Here is a 17947-nt window from a genome sequence, read left to right as displayed (position 1 = left end):
ATGCAATTAAACAATAAAATCAAGTAATATTTTGTGTCCCATTAATTTCCAACTGTTAAGATGGAGACTCGTTGATGGAATTTCATTTCAATGTTGATTTCAGGCAGTGGCCGACATTTTAAGAGTCGGATACAATATCGTTCAATATCGTTGTGCTAACGAAAGTTTAGCAAAACTTAATATTGATGAGTCAGTATCGTATATATAATTTTTGGGGGGCATCCGTGATACCGATATAATAGTTATTTTTATAGCCAATTTCTTTCCATTGTACGTTCTATAAGGAGGAGTAGGAGAGCTGAATATTAAATTACAGATGACTATTCTTGTATCTAAAGATTATGACCGCAAAAGCATGATGCTGGTGAATTGAGACACATACGCTGTATATCCAGAGGCCTAGTTGGTGGCTGTTTTGAGTTTAATATTTGTTGTTTTTATTGTGTCCGTTATTATATTTTATGTTAACGGCCGACAGTTGGAAGTATTTTTTTTATTTTTTTCCTTTACCAACCAAAACTATGTGTGTTTGAGCTTGACAACAGACAGAGACAGAAGCTTTTTATTATATACCGTAATATGCTGACCTCTAGATATCTTTTATGTTGGATTTTTGTGTTGTTGTGTAGCTGTCTCATTGACTAATCTCTCTTTTTATTCTCGTGTGTAAAAAGTTGAAGTTACTGGTAACAATTCGAAAAGGTATTAGAATTACTCAACCCAAAAACTGACCAATTGTAAAAAAACACGTGACATTGTAGAAAACGTCAGAAAAAGGCTTCAGTATGAGATGCATTGTAATCTTTTCAGGTGCATTTTGTCTTTAAAATGATAAAGCATAATAATAATGAAAAGTGAAATTTGTATAATTGAATGATTACGCTACAAATTAGAGCTAAAATATTTTATTATGATGTTTTTATTTTCCGACAATTAGAAAAGCATGCGGTACTACAAGAGTAGTATCGGAAGGTTTAATATTTGTATTACATCCATCCCCAGTGCAACAGAAATGACATTCATAGGCATTATCGCTGGTGACCACTCCATATTTTCTACAATAATCAGACTTCGCAGAATCATTGGTCCATTTTGCGTTACACGTTTGTTCTGTTACACACCTACAAAGAATATTATTATGTTATATTTCAAAAATAATTTTAGATGGCCTTACCCAGATTTGGCAACAATGATACGTGTTCAATGATCTTCTGCTTTGTCTCTGAACGCCCTGAACATGCATGTAATAGTTGCCACTGGATGTTAAACAACCAATAATCAATTACTTCTTCTTTGGTTGTGAGATACACCGACGGCACTGATAACTTTTTGTAACATTATCATTATATCAAAGAAAAAATAATAAGAGTACTAATATTTAAATCATTTTGTCTAAATTTGAGGATTAAGGGCACGAAAGGCTTTCTTTCTTGATGTGAGGAATTTTAGTAAGCTGTATACTTACTTATGTATTTTAGTAGTTTATATGTCTATCTATATTGCATTTTAGAAAATTAAGTTTGCTTAATGATTAAAGTCCTTATTCTTTCAATTCTGTATGCATATACGGTTACTAAGTCTCTGTTATATACTGGCGAAGACTATAATTATTATCAGAAAGGTATGGTATAACAAAACATGTATTATCTTATTGTTGACATATAAGCCATTCAAACATTTCTCTCATTTAATTTGCCACATGAATTCGGAAATCAAAACGTATTATAAATCAATCAAATAACATGCTATATTTTTTTCACAAGACATTATGATAACTTCTCATATATTTTTTTAAGTCTTAATACTCCTTGTATTTAATGCAACACTGCAAAATCTTTGAAAATGTTCTAAGACTTGATTTTTTAATTAAAATATGAGCCACTGTTTTATCCATAAAATATGTTGGTTCAAGATATCGTTTACACAGATTTCAATGTCGATAACATATATATTTTAGTGAACTAAATGCTCTGAGTCGTATCTAATCTAGCAAATAAAGTTTAAATGAGCACTTTCAGGTTAAATATATCATATTTATTAAAAGCTAGTCAAATCACAATAGACATTTCGGTAGAAAGGATTCAAGATTATATTGTAACACTACAGCATAATGTTCCTTCAAAATTAACACTGTAAAAGCCGGGTTCGAACCGGGGACTTCAGTACGACATGCCTCTTTATTCATCAACCTAGCAAAAGGAGTACTCCACTAGCACAGCTAATGGAGGGCAGCCATATATCTACTAGACCAAGAGAAGCATCGCTACAATATCATCGTATTCATTCATTAATTCATACAACTATTTTTATACTATTTTTTCAAGTTAAGGTGCCAGCTGATAATGCCTCTAATCATATCTCCTTTTTTGACAAAATAAGACTATTTTGATACTTCTTTTCTCATTTTGGTGATTTGCAATCTAAACGGCTTATAGCTGGTTTTGTAAGTAGTTATTTGTAGTTATTAAGATATAAACTAAGGTGATCATGATGTAGTGTGTAGTTCAAGTAGGCTTGAAGAGAACCTGATGTTCAGTGGTTGTCGTTTGTTGATGTGGTTCATACGTGTTTCTCGTTTCTCGTTTTTTATATAGATTAGACCTTTGGTTTTCCTGTTTGAATGTTTTTACACTAGTCATTTTTGGGCCCTTTATAGCTTGCTGTTCGGTGTGAGCAAAGGCACCGTGGTAAGGCCGTACTTTGACCTATAATGGTTTACTTTTACAAATTGTGACTTGGATGGAGAGTTGTCTCATTGGCACTCATGCCACATCTTCTTATATCTATATGCAGCAAAACGACGTATATCCAAAACCAAATATAGACTTCACTTAATATGCATATATGTGCCGGGGTGAAATATAGAGTGAACTATAATATCGCCGATAAAAATGGTTTCATCGTAACATAGTGCATGGAAAGCCCTATTCTAAGACAAAGGACAAGGATTAGTCTCGTTTAAATTACAGCGGTCTAAATATGAAAATGTTTTAAAATTTTCTTGAACTATTGCCTACTTGCGGTGATTTGATTTTGCGCAAAATGGCATTTCATTTGTGCCAACAAAAAAAAATCTTTCATTTGCGCAACAAACCATATTTCATTTGCGCCCCAAAAAAAAACATTTCATTTGCGTCATTAATACAGGTAAATAGTATAAACATAAGATCTAATAGTTTTGATAGCATAATACTGTATAACATATTCATCATAAATCACATTCATCATGTTTTTATAATGGTTTTGCATTCCACATCGGTTGTGATTCTTGCTTTGCAACTTTTTGGGGCACATCTATACAATTTATCTCTGTTTTTCAATACATTAGATATCCTAAATGTGAGGTCTTAAAACAGACGCATATATTTTCTCCTCTATTTGTCTCCGAATGAACTATGTCCATTTTGTCACCGCTAATATGTGAACACGATACTATTAGATACATGGTGTGTTAGTGACCTAATACGATATATATGGAATTTACTGACCCCATATATATATCGTATTAGGTCACTAGCACACCGTGTAACGAATTTATCTTACCGACTATCTTCACATGTGGTATTTAGACTAGCGGCATATCAAAGTAATTAAGTCTTCAATACTTAGTATTAAGAACCTACTTCCATTTCTTTATACAAAAAACAAATGCCAACAATAACAACTTGTTAGCTTTAAATTTGTTTTATGAATTTATTTCAATCGTTCATTATCAATTTCTTCATCTGTTGAAACCTTTCAGTTTTTTGTTTGTTTTGAAAAAGGGAAGTAACTCCTTATTAACCCCATATGGTAACTAATCACATATGGTAACTAACGCCATATTTTTTAGGACACCCTATATCTAATATATGTAGTCACCACGTGTAGTCCTTTAACCAATCATATCCCCAGAAATCTATACGAGGTAAGATAACATTTAATACCTTTAAGTGACTCTCTGTTGTGTATTAGAAATGAGTATGAACTCTCTTACTAACCCAATTGGGTCATACCCTACAATGTTTTTATGCGAACTTCGTATTCATGATACAACTTATACTGAAACGTTTCCGTTATATTTTACCTGTAAATTGGCGCAAAAGCAATATTCTTTGTTGGCAGAAATGAAATAAAACCCTGTGGCGCAAATGAAATACGGAATTTCAAAAATTGGCAAAAGTGCAAGGCGCCCCCTGCTTGGTCGTGTAATATGTTTGTTTGCCTCTGTTCTGCTTTGAATTAAAGCAGAATTATTGGATAACTTGCCGTATCAATTGAAAAACTCAAGAATTAAAAACTCAAAATTATCGATGAAATAAAAATATATACAATATCCGTACAGTGTAGGGAAATATAAATTTACTTGACGAGCTTAAGAAACAGAGAGAAAAGCGAGGCTTGCCGAGTTTTTATCATGTTTCGTAGCGAGTACAAATATATTTTATTTTGTAATACACTGTACGAATACTGTTTTTTTTATGAAATCGACATGACTAAAACGCGGACCGCAATGAGGACCCCAAATTGAACTGTGATGTAAACAGTAATTTGAACATAACCGTACGCTCGCAATAGAAGCAGGATACCAGGGGACAATTAACGTCTAGTATACGTTTATCGCTTCGTGTTATCTGTACACCTGTATTTGTAAAGTAGAAAGGTCGATTGCAGGATAAAATTGGTTATTGTAAACGTATTAATACGAACCGTTTAAAAAGATCGGCATTACCATCAGCATCAGTAAAAATATCTGTCATACAAAAGTTGAGTCCAGCAGGACAGTCTGACGACTGGTTCCTAAAGACATCTCTAGAGAAGCATGGGATATAGCTATCAATATCCCCACACATGTTACATTTGACGGGTTTCTTATTGGTCGTGAGAGATGCTGTAGATGTTGTCGGTTGTAACGTTCTTGACGTCGTCTTTGGTGTAGTTGTCGTCGATGTGGTTTGTTGTATAGTTGAAGCTGGTGCTTATTTATAACAAATCAATTTATAATATAGGTAGAATACAACTTCCAGTATTAACATGTATGCGCCGAACAATGAGGAGTTAGAAGTCCGGTATTTTTTTTTAAATCATTCTTTTATTTGATATAAAAAAATGATAGACTCAAACCTTAGGAAAAGGGGCGGGGTTAGGTGGATTGCGGCCACCATGCACTATCTGCTAAAATTTGTTTCTGTAATTTGTCATTCTTAATATCAAAGAGCCTGTGTCACTCACCTGCATCGTCATTAAAGGGGAATAACAGTATTAAGAGATAATTGACAGTTTCAGTCTTGTTGACGTATTTGTATATCTTATCCTGTTGATCACATTTCTTTTTTAAAGTTTTTATTTATCTTTTTTAGTTTACAAGATAATAAGCAAAAAACGCAATAACAATGGTAAAAATTATCATTAAAAGACAATATCTCTAATAAAGAGTCGACTAAAGATTTCCGCCATACAGGTTTATTTGTAGATCTCGTCATAAAAGGGCAATAACTTCAATAAGATGTCGGCTAACGATTTTGGCCATGTAGACTTAGTTGTAGATCTTCACTTGCTGATCATTTTTGCTATTTATAGTTTCTATCTATCTATTATAGAATTCAAGATAATAGACAAAAACGCAAAACAAATGGGAATAATCCTTGATTAAGGGCAATAACTCCTACATGTATAAGAAGCCGTCTGACAGTTTTTATTAAGACATTAGGTATAATATCTCATCATTCTGAACAATGTTGCCCCAGCCGGATTTTCTCTATTTTAAACAGTTTTAATGATAATAGCCAAATATTGCATTTTACCCCTATGTTCAATTTCAGCCATTTCGGTCATATTGGTTGGCGGACACATTCTTTAAACTAGATACTCCAATGATAAGTGTGGCCAAGATTGGTTAAATTTGGCACAGTAGTTTCAGAAGAAAGATTTTTGTAAAAGTAATGAACGCCGAAGGACGACGACGACGACGGACGCCAAGTGATCTGAAAAGGTAGAAGACACCAAGGGGGTAACCGAAAACAATAAATAAGTCGAATTAAACAGTAAACGCAATGACCAAAAAAAGAACCCAAAACAAAAAGACAAAAAAAAAAAACAACAACAACAAAACACTACACAGAGAGACCACGAATCAAGTCATAAAAATTTACAAGTGTCAAGTTTAATGTCGGTCATTTACGTTCTATTTGTTACTTATTTTATAGTTATGTTTTATTCTTCTTCAATATACAGAAAAACAATAACATTTTAACATATATTATCATTTTTAATTACCAATAGCATTCAAAAAGTCTTATTCTTGCATTTCTTTTAGAGCTAGATCCTTTATTTTTAGTCATTTAAGACAACTGCGTATTTTCAAGATAAAAGGATTTAAAATCTACAATTTTAAAGCCCGTTATCCATGAGGTTTTTAAAACTTGAATATCTTAATTTGAGTAGTTGGTTGTTCACTATTGGATATTTAACATTTGTGTTGATTAGTTTGATCGCAACCTCGCTTTGGCCTTTTCGAAATACGACGACAAGGTTGCAGACGACGAAAATGTGACGAGAAAATAATCTTCTTAAAAAAGAAATACAAAGAAGCAACAGGAAGAGGCGACTGTTAATATTTCAGCTAGATTAGCCAGGGATGTAGTACTACCTAGAACAAGTGGAACACCACCTGTACAGCTCTGCTTTAACACTGTGACAAATAATGTACTACAACACAGTCCAATAATGACCCAAGCAACACTGCCAGCAGAAACAATTTACCCTGCTCCAGGTAATACAACAATTCACCAACCCTTTATTAACTCAGGTTATGCCCTACCTATTGAAACGGTTAAGGCGTCAGATGACATATCGCGAAACGTTTCGCAAAATGTCAAACAAAAAGTAATAAATGGGGACTGTGTAGATATGGGCAGTTTGTTAAATAATTCACAAAACATAACAAGAGTAAATCAAACACTTACACTTACAGATTATATACAACCTAAGCAACAGGATACAAGAATTAGCACAATAGATATGTGGACGGATGCCTTTTTAATATATATCAGTATTTATTGTTCTATACATACATCTCAGTTTCATGAAATGTTGAAGTATATGCAAACTGTCAGGTTAGGGGCTAAACGCTATGCAGGTTTAGGGTGGAAATTGCATGATGAACAGTTTTTACTACGTAGATCACAGGAGCCTGCTGGATCCTGGTCTGTCATAGACACTAATCTATGGTTATTGTATATGCAACCAGCAGGTCCAATGAATGGGACAGAGTTCAATATTGCACAAAAACCAACAAGAAATTTTCTTAAATGATATGCATACAATTATAATGGGACGTGCACCAACCAACAATATTGCACATACAAACATACTTGTTTAAAATATAGTGATGTAAATCCGGTTATATTTTGTACTACATGTAGTAGCAATGTGACTAACTCTAATAATCCTCAGTCACCTAGGATTGTTCAGAGATTCAGATCAGCCCGGCCTCAAACACCACAAAAAACATCATCTAATTTTCAACCCCTTGCACCTAAGCAAATGCAAAATAACACAAGATTCCGTTCTCCTGGAACATTTATGGGACAAAGGCAAAACCCCAGTCAAAATTAAACCTTTGCGAGAATTACTGTCAAATTATGAAAACAAAACTGATGCCGCAATGGTATTATTGGGATTTATAGAGGGGTTTAGATTAAACTATACTGGTCCAAGGATCTCATTTTTTGCAAGCCATCTCATTTCGGCAGAAAATCACAAAACTGAAACTAATTTAAAATTACACAAGAAGTGCATCTTCAAGTTGGTAGAATGTTGAGCCCCTTTCAAAAATACCAATGTCAACTCTAAGAATATCTCCTATTGGGATTGTAGCAAAACATGACGGGGGATGGCGTCTTATAACCCACTTGTCATAACCTCCAAACTGGAATGTAAATGATTTCATTGATCCAGAAATTTGCAAAGTAAAGTATTCTTCTTTTGATAAAGTGGTTGGGATGAAAGCTGGCATTGAGAATCCTCCCTGAAAAACTGGATAAACTTAAATTCGTGTTTGATCAGGTCTTGTCGAAAACGAAAATGGCACTGAAGGAACTTTAATCAATTACTGGTTTAATGGAATTTCGTTCAAGGGTTATTATACATGTTATATCAGCCCGTGCATTCATCCGTCGTTTTTACGATCTGATGGCTTCAGTTAAGAATGGAAAGCCTTATTGTACTGTCAGATTGAATTCGTATGTCAAAACAAATGCTAGAGTTTGGTTTAATTTTCTAGATCCATTCATTGGTCAGTGTTATTTTTCCTGATCGATTTTGGTCGACTAATGAAAGTCTGGAATTATTCACTGATAGTGCAGGTAATGTTTTATTGGATATAACATGTTTGGGGCTTATTCCCATCGTGCTGTCCTTCATCATATGAATTCCTTCATTTAGAAATAAAAAAGATTTTGTTAAGAATAGATAATCAGGTATTAGTAAGCATTGTGAACAAAAGAACACCAAAATCAAAGATAGTTATGATATTGATACGACAAACTGTCTTTCTCACTATGGACAACCACATACAAGTTAGAGCACACCATATTGAGGGTGAACACAATGCACTCACAGATTCTCTTTCTGAATTTCAGGAACAAAGTTTAATGGAATGGTTCCCGAATGCAGATAGTTCTCCATCAATAATCCCACAAGAATTCCTGACGATGATTTCAGAACTGAAATGAATCACTTACTTATAAATTCAATAGCACCCAGTACACAGAAAGCATATTTGCATAGCATGGACATATTTGTTAAATTCGGAGAAAATCAGGAATGTTCTGATATCTGGCCTATTCCTTTTGGTGACTTGACATCGTTCATCGTTTATCTTTTTATAAAGAAAATGCCCCACTCAACAGTATCTAGCTATATTTCAGGCTTAAGTTTCTTTAATAAAATTAACAATTTAGAAGAAAATAGACAGAAATTTGTGGTTAGAAAATTGATTGAAGGAATAATTATGGTTTATGCCCAAATTAAAAGGACACTAGATTAACTATAACGAGAGATATATTGGAAAAATCATTGAGGTCATTGGCGGTGATTTGCAAAAACGGGTACAAGACAAAATTGTATATGACCGCATTTTCGCTAGCCTTTCATAGTTTTATGAGAGTAGGTGAAATAATTGATTGCAAAAAAAAGCAGATGCATACTGTAAAATTTGAAAATATAAAGATTCGTGATGCACGATTAGAGGTTTTATTGATCTAAAACTGACCATTTTGCTTCTGGAACAAAAATCGTTATTTCTAACTATTATTAGTTTTACATATTGGAAGCAATGCTATAGGGAAAGAAAGTGCAAAAGCTCTTTGTGAACTAATAAGGAAACAGTTCAGTTGGATGCGTCTACTGATGTTGGACACAGTTTTTGTCTGGTCTCAAATTATTCCGAGACCAAGTTGTCGTTACTCTGACAATATTGATGCTATGGAAACATGTATAATGAGGGTTAATACCTCTAAAGCATCATTCTTAACCAAAACATATGGTTGTTTCATCCGTTACCCTGATATAAAGGCTAATCAATCATTCCTAATGAAAGATGAATGCATTTGACGTCTTTCTTGAATACACTCCAGGGAGGAAGGATTAGAAATGATTATCAGTAATCTTGGCATGAATTTAACCTTCCCCGACTGTTATTAAAACAATTGTTATGTTAACATTCTATATCTGATGTCATAAGTTATTTACTATGAACTTGAAAAAGAGGCGAAATATACCAAAGGGACATTCAAGTAAATATATTGAATTGTATTTGGCACAGCTTTGCGCAGCTTCACCCCTCTTTTCAATGACGGTTGTCCAATCAAATAAAGTTGTTACTCTGATCTTATCGAACAATTTGGCATATTTCGTTGCGCTGGATTCAACATTCATATATTCAGTGAACAGTAATCATAGCCTTTGATTACCAGGGCTCATCAGTCAACTTCTCGTACCAGACATATTACTTACATATATTTATATTAGTGGTCTGTCATAATTTGCGGTAGCAAAAAACGTTATTTCTAAGCAGCAGAAAAACAAAAATGTCTGTCCAGTACAAATAACGGCTAAATTTATTAAAGTTTGCCCCCATATCTGGGACCTTCATTTTGTCATTTTGATGGATCCCTCCTTACAAGATACCAGTTTTCAGCATTATTAAAAAGTCTTTGTCAGTAATTAATATAGAAAACAATTGATTTAAGTTCCATTCATTTAGAATTAGCATGTCAACCACATGCGCATTAGAGGGTATTTCTGATGAACAAATGAAAGAAACTGGACGTTGGAAGTCACAGGCCTTTTTGCGTTATATTAGGATTCTATTGTCCTGAACATTATACATGTACATTTCTGTCATTTAAATATGTTTGTATAATTGCTTATCTCATAATGCTGTCTTGAGCTGGCATTTAAATATATATTGTATTATGAAAATAAATGGTATGTCCTGCATCAGTATAAGCATGTAATAATTGCTTTCTAAGAATTGTTGGACATGCTACAGTTTGGATCATTGGATCCTCGATTATTAAGAATGCTTTTGTGGAAGCCAGAGGAAGACCGGGAGGGGTAAACTTGGGGCTACAGAGGATGGGAGTTAATATTTGGTGACAAGGAAAATGTAGAGGTAAAGTGATGAACATGAAACAACAAATAAGAACCATGTTAAAATATGAATATTCGACAACTATTATTAGTTTTACATATTGGAAGCAATGCTATAGGGAAAGAAAGTACAAAAGCTCTTTGTGAACTAATAAGGAAACAGTTCAGTTGGATGCGTCCACTGATGTTGAACACAGATTTTGTCTGGATTCCAATTATTTCGAGACCTAGTTGTCGTTACTCTGACAATATTGATGCCATGGAAACATGTACAATGAGGGTTAATACCTCTAAAGTATCATTATTAACCAAAACATATGGTTGTTACATCAGTTACCCTGATATAAAGGCTAATGAATCATTCCTAATGAAAGATGGAGTACATTTGACGTCATTGGGAAAAATTTTCTTGAATACACTCCAGGGAGGATTAGAAATGATTATCAGTAATATTGGCATGAATTTAACCTTCCCCGACTATTATTAAAACAATTGTTATGTTAACATTCTATATCTGATGTCAGAAGTAATTTACTAGGAACTTGAAAAAGAGGCGAAATATACCAAAGGGACATTCAAGTAAATATATTGAATTGTATATGGCACAGCTTTGAGCAGCTTCACCACTCTTTTCAGTGACGGTTGTCCAATCAGATCAAGTTGTTACTCTGATCTTATCGGACAATTTGTAGATATAAGAAGATGTGGTATGAGTGCCAATGAGACAACTCTCCATCCAAGTCAAAATTTATAAAAGTAAACCATTATAGGTCACAGTACGGTCTTCAGCACGGAGCCTTAGCTCACACCGAACAGTAAGCTATAAAGGGCCCCAAAAATTACCAGTGTAAAACCATTCAAACGGGAAAACCAACGGTCTAATCTATATAAAAAACGAGAAACGAGAAACACTTATGAACCACATCAACAAACGACAACTACTGAACATCAGATTCCTGACTTAGGACAGGTGCAAACAAATGCAGCGGGTTTAAACATTTTAATGGTACCAAACCTTCACCCTTTTTATTGAAACGATAGTGTAACATCACAACATACAAAGACACACTATAAAATATCAACTGAAATAGCTTAACTCAATCAAAGGACATATTAACACCATTGAACATACACTGAACAAATAAATTTGACCTATGATACAATGTAAATACAAAATAAATAAACTAAGGGAAGAATAATAAAAGTAACATTGGCATATTTCGCTGCGCTGGATTCAACATTCATATATTCAGTGAACAGTAATGATAGCCTTTGATTACCAGGGCTCATCAGTCAACTACTCGTATCAGACATATTACTTACATATATTTATATTAGTGGTCTGTCATAATTTGCGGTAACCACATTATAATTTACACATATATTAAATATAGGCATTGATAAATATATTTCAGAGCAAGATTTTCAATTTAAATACATATTTTATATCATATATGTTAAATTTTATTCAAGATAAAACTAGCCAAATACTGCCAAAACCTTATTATCTCTTTGTTATTTTTGGGCCTCATGGATATTCGTTTATAAACAGTATTAGAATTTCACTCACCATATAGCTCATACAAAATAGATGATGTGTGTTCATCGTAAATGTTAGAAATGACAGTATTTGTTTCACAAAGTTGCAAAGTATTAAAAAGTATCAGGTATTCTAGTCCTAACTTTCTATCATTTTTAATACCAATTTTGTTTTAAACCTTTCCGTCGGATCTCATTTAACAAAACGTCGTGAGACTACCGGACTATTTAAAAAAAATACTTTAAATGAAACAATTCTAATGTTTGCCTTTATTTCCTTGAATTTCCATTGTATATCTTTTCTAAACTCAACATTTTAAAATGAAATATTAAATAATGTAATTAAGTTTACTTACTTGGTAGGTGTAAAGAAGCTAAAATTGAAATATCTTGAATGCATTTTTTACATTTATTTCACTGCTTTACCGAATTTTTTCAAACTTTTTACTTTTTGTATAAACAACGGTTTTGCGTGCATAACTATCAAAGTTCGTGAAAATATACATAGTCAATTGGTAAAAATAACCAATATTTTATAGATAAATAAATATGTGTTATCAACCACGTTGATATAAAATCTCAAACATGATACGCTTTATTTAGAAGAGTGGGACGTGAAAACACACCTTTTGACTTATGTTATCATTTAATTTGTACATTAATTTAGCACCACTTCTACACCGAATTTTGTTTCAGAATAAAGCAGAAAAAGTACATGAGAAAAACAATCTTAAAAACTTGTTTGTATTGCTTACAACCAATCTATAATACGTCAGCATTTATTTTTTCGAGTGTATATGTAGTGGATGAACTTACAAAACCCGTCTCGTATGAATGATCGCCGTGAGCCCGACACATGTTTCTGGAATAACTTTCATCAGTTAATCTCTAGACTTAAATCGCGCAAGGGGAAAAATATAAACATTGGTAAGCACAAAATCAAAAGACCTTAAACAAAAGGGCAAACAAATCTAAGCTCATCCTTGTCTGAGAGAGTGACACGAGAGAGTGGCAAACATTCTATATGTACCTATCCCAAGTCAGGAGCCTGAAGTTCAGTGGTTGTCGTTAGTTCATGTCTGTCATATTTGTTTTTCTTTAATTGTTTTGTTATACATTAGGCCGTTGTTTTCTCAATTGAATTGTTTCCTATTTTTTTATGTCGGGGCCTTTTTATAGCCGACTATACGGTATAGGTTTTTCTCATTGTTGAAGGCCGCACAGTTGCCTATAATTGCTTACACCCACTTCATTTGAACTTTGGGGGATAGTTGTCTCACTGGCAATCATACCACATCTCCTTATTTTTATATAAGCACAATTAAATAATTTTATAAACAGTAAAAAAATCACAGACAAAAAAGAAATGTATCTTCAACCAAAGTACTTGCCAATTAGAAGATGTAAAAATTCACATGACGACATTGTATACAATTAAAGAGAATACCATGCTAAGGTAACAGTAATCAACATTACACATACCTATAAACTCGTCACACCTGTTACACGTTCTGGCACATGTTGCAATGACATACGCATGTGCGGTAGCATGGCAAAGCTGGTCTTTAAATGATGCGCATCTTGTATCGTGGTCTATACACAATGGATTAAGTGTGGGCACCCCTGTACAAAAATGGATTATTCCTATTAAGTATTGATTTCGGTAAGTTCGTGTTGCTCAGTCTTTGGTTTTCTATGTTGTGTTTTTGTAAACATTGGTTTGTTTTTTGGTTGATTTTCGTTTTTCTTTTGCCATGACATTGTCAGTTTGTTTTGGACTAATGATTTTTAATGTGCCTTTGGTATCTCTCGCCTCTCTTCTATTCATTTTGTCAAAAGTATAATTTTGTCGTTCCGTAGACGGCCATATTTGTTTTGTCTCTCACCTATGACGTTTCTCTAATTTAAATACGATGAACTAGATGAAAAAAATAGTAAAGGTTTTTTTTCTCTCCGAATAGTGCTTGTCAATGGCACCGGAAAATCCGTTTGTTGAAAAACAAACGGAAAAATTCTCTCGTTTACAGTACCGATCACGTAACAACATGGCGGATTATACTTCATGTAATGGCGCCATCGTCTTAAAAAGCTTTTAATAAAACCTTTGTTCAGAGCAAGAACATTGTGAACAATTTAGTTTCATCTGGTATTGTATGCAGAGTATTATATGTCGCTCGCTTTTAAGTCTTTCAGTTTACATATATTCAGTTTCCTTTTTAGCAAATTATAGTAAACCCTGAAGAAATTATTTTCAATATATATATATTCAGCTACTTTTTTGAATTCCTTGCCACCAAGGTGAAATTGTTTAATATTAAACTGCCGTTAGAGAGACAAAAAGAGTTATTTAAATGTTATTGCTCCTATTACTCATCAAACGAACGCGTAATGAGTTTGTCATGAGTAAAAAATAATGTTTTTTTTTTAATTGTTAAGCCTGAGAGTCCGGACACCTTCAATTTGTAAAAACAGATACTAAACTTAAAAAACTAACCAGATGGGAGAGGAGCTGTGGTAGTTGTTGTAGTTGATGTTGTTGTAGCAGGACGTGCCTCGTTAACACACCGATTGGTATTACAGTAGCATTCCTGTCCTGTCCTCAGAAAAACTGGACATCCAAACCTCACCTTTTATTAAGGTAAACATTTAATTATTTAATGTCAGTCATATCTAAAACTTTATACAGCATGTAAGAATGTATTTTGTTTAATCATAGCTCATATATATATATATACCTAAAAACTAACTGATCTATGATATCTATGATGAGATTTTTTGGTTATACATGATGGTTTGAAAACGGTCTCCTTAACAAAAGAATAAACAATTCGACTAGTAAGCACAAAATTGAAACAGGTTAAATACAAATTTGCAATATCAAATATTTCCTAAACTCTTTATTTTTTATGTTTCGCATCTTTAAACAAATGTTCATTTCTCCAAATATGTGTATCTAGTGTTCATTGTAGCGAGAACATCACACGTATACATATAAAAGAAATTCATGTTAACCATTAAAAAGAATGAGTGCCAAACAAAGGCAATATTGTCTTATATCGAATACCAACTTGTGTATTGTTGTTTAACGTCACATTCAGCTAGTGTTGCTATAACATAGGGTCATTTAAAAAAAATGTCGAATCTTGAAATTGCAAAATTGAATAAAAGTTATAAATTTAAACCACCCTCTTCATAAGCAAATCAAAATAAACAATACTTATGGAACAACATATCAAAAGATGCAATAATGTCATACAAGAATATATTGAAACATTTTTTGATAGGTGGTGCAATATTTTGTCTCTCCTGTTACCATGTTCAGAAGAAATTTTGGGTTATTTAGAAAAGGTTTCGATAAAATTTAAAGCTTGTTTTTCATTGCCGATAAGATTTTTTTCAAGAGTAAAAATTTCTATATGTTTTCATTCTGTGTAATGATAGATTATTTGTCAATTTTCCCTGTTGTACTGAAAAAATACTTCTAAAAATTGGCTTTCGAAGGTTATAAAAATAACCACCAGCAACGCAAGACTAAGATAGTAATTCATAATGTTCAGCATTTTCTTTCTAATAATCCGAACATCAAGTAATTCCCTTGCATGTTGGTTTACTTTTGTCGTTTTGTTTTTTGGTAACAGGAACGTACGTTAACGATATATCACCATATTAAGTTCTATCCTGTTACCCTTTTTGTCTATCCTGTTACCGATAGCAGTATTGCATTTTGTATATTCTCAATTGCAAAGATTAAGACATTGTCACCTTTAAAAAGTAAAATAACAAAAATACCGAACTCCAAGGAAAATTCAAAACAGAAAGTCTTTTATCAAATGGCAAAATCAAAAGCTCAAACACATCAAACAAATGGAAAACAACTGTCATATTCCTGACTTGGTACAGGCATTTCCTTATGTAGAAAATGATGGATTAAATGAGTTAAAACAAGCAAACATTTCGTTATCTTTAAAATAATATTTCATTATATACTTTTTAAAGACGTTTTAGTCAAACATTTCTTCATTTATGAATGCCGCTGTGAAATAACTACTCCCTTTGGTGCAGCGATAATTTTTAATGAGTTTGTTTGAGTTTGGTTTCCAACAAGTAATTGCACTTTTTACAAGTCTAATATTGTGGTAATTTTACATTTATTGGTAACAACATAGACATCACTGAATAGTTCCATATTCATAGGGAGAAACAATTTAAGGGTTGATCTAGTAGCGGTAACAGAAAAGACATGCATTTTATGTACGCCGATTGAATTTAGTATGTAGTAAAAATATTACATAGTATGAGAAATAAGCTGTGATCTTTCGTAAGAGTTTTCATTAACATTCTAAAATCGTTGCTTTTGCAGATATCAAGGCAATCAGAAAATAGAAAAAAAAATCATTTTTACCCTGATATTACGCAAAAATCGGACTTAAATATATTGTAATCTTATCAAAATAGATCTTAATCGTGTTTATCATTGATGCTCTAACTGATAAATCCTACAAACTTACGTTTAAACACTTACAACTGCATTTTCCATTAAAAATTAAAAACATTATACAGGGGTACTGAACATTCGACATTTTTTTGAAAATGACCCATATCATAGTGGGCAGTTATTTATTGTGGAGGAAGTTGGAGTGCCCGGAGAGTACCACAGACCATCGATATAGGAAACCCGGCAATCCTAGTCAATTAAGACTATATGCTTTGCTCTAATTCCTTCTCAGTTGTACAATCCTAAAAGGTTTACTAACAGAAAAATTAATGATATGTATCATTGAGATCTTTTCGTATATTGTAAGATAGACAGTAGTATAACATCTTTCATCTCATCTGTCTAAATGGTAAGTTATTGTCGGAAAAATATCACAGAAACAGGGTTATTTTATATTGATCTATTACGTCTTCCCACCATATTCTCACTGTAAACTGGTAAAGTTAGTAATTACTTGTATCCTGCAATCAACCAACTATTGTACAATTAATATGTACACATGTACATTTTTGCTTTATTTGTACTTGTACAAACAAATTTCTCCTGTTACTCTACTTCAATGTTGAGCAAACGATAATATGAATATGTCTTTTGGGATGAAAGTTCATTTTAGGTCCGCGTTTAAAGTTGAAAAATCAGAGACATCTATTTGGATTTAAACAACTTAACCTTCATGTGACGGGTGTGAATAATAGAATAAAAACAATACATGTATATTGTCGAAATTATAAAATTTATTTGTACACGCTATGAAACCGGAGAAAAGCTCGGCGAGCCTCGCTTGTCGTCCTTTTTCTTAAGCTCATACAAATATTTTTTTTACATTTTCCGACATTGTACATATTTTGTATATGTACATGTATACCATGTTAGGTAACATCATTCGTACTTACATTTATACCATGCTGACTAGGATCATTCATACTTACATTTATACCATGTTGACTAGGATCATTCATGCATTGTCCTCTGATAGCTCCATCAATATTATTCATTCTGCAAATCTGTATGTGTTTATGCGATAATTTACCATTAGTATTAAATTCAAGATTATACATTGAGACAGCAACCAAACAAGTTACCAAAAGACATTTGGGTCAGCAGAGTCTTAAAATGTGTCTCAACCACTACCTATCTTACTATATTCATTTATATGACATAAAAGACAACAAATAAAATACACTATTAGCAAATGATCGATCCTTCAAACGTTGAATTTTAGGAATTTTCAGAATAGAATTTGGATAAATATGATATTACATACACAAAGACCATCAT

The 17947-nt window shown here is 32.9% G+C and overlaps 1 protein-coding gene across 1 annotated transcript; it reads right to left on the bottom strand.

The window, feature by feature from the left end:
- Positions 1-1113: 1113 nt before the first annotated feature.
- On the bottom strand, positions 1114-17664 carry LOC127728892 (salivary glue protein Sgs-3-like). The gene is made up of 6 exons (XM_052236477.1): positions 17563-17664; positions 14669-14801; positions 13657-13797; positions 12531-12548; positions 4712-4957; positions 1114-1121 (listed from the first exon to the last, which is right to left on the bottom strand). The coding sequence occupies exons 1-6, from the start codon at positions 17662-17664 to the stop codon at positions 1114-1116; spliced, it is 648 nt and encodes a 215-aa protein (XP_052092437.1).
- Positions 17665-17947: the final 283 nt, after the last annotated feature.

The sequence above is a fragment of the Mytilus californianus genome, unplaced genomic scaffold (genome assembly GCF_021869535.1).
Source record: "Mytilus californianus isolate M0D057914Y unplaced genomic scaffold, xbMytCali1.0.p SCAF_2, whole genome shotgun sequence".
NCBI lineage: Eukaryota > Metazoa > Mollusca > Bivalvia > Mytilida > Mytilidae > Mytilus > Mytilus californianus.
The sequence above is the reverse complement of the archived record's forward strand: the minus strand, read 5'-3'. Positions and strand labels throughout refer to the sequence as shown.

Coding starts and splice junctions, on each gene's coding strand:
- LOC127728892 (XM_052236477.1), bottom strand. CDS start 17,664: ATGAATAATATTGATGGAGCTATCAGAGGACAATGCATGAATGATCCT. Junction 14,802..17,562: donor CTAGTCAGCATGGTATAAAT/GTAAGTACGAAT, acceptor CCTTAATAAAAG/GTGAGGTTTGGATGTCCAGT. Junction 13,798..14,668: donor CACAGCTCCTCTCCCATCTG/GTTAGTTTTTTA, acceptor ATTTTTGTACAG/GGGTGCCCACACTTAATCCA.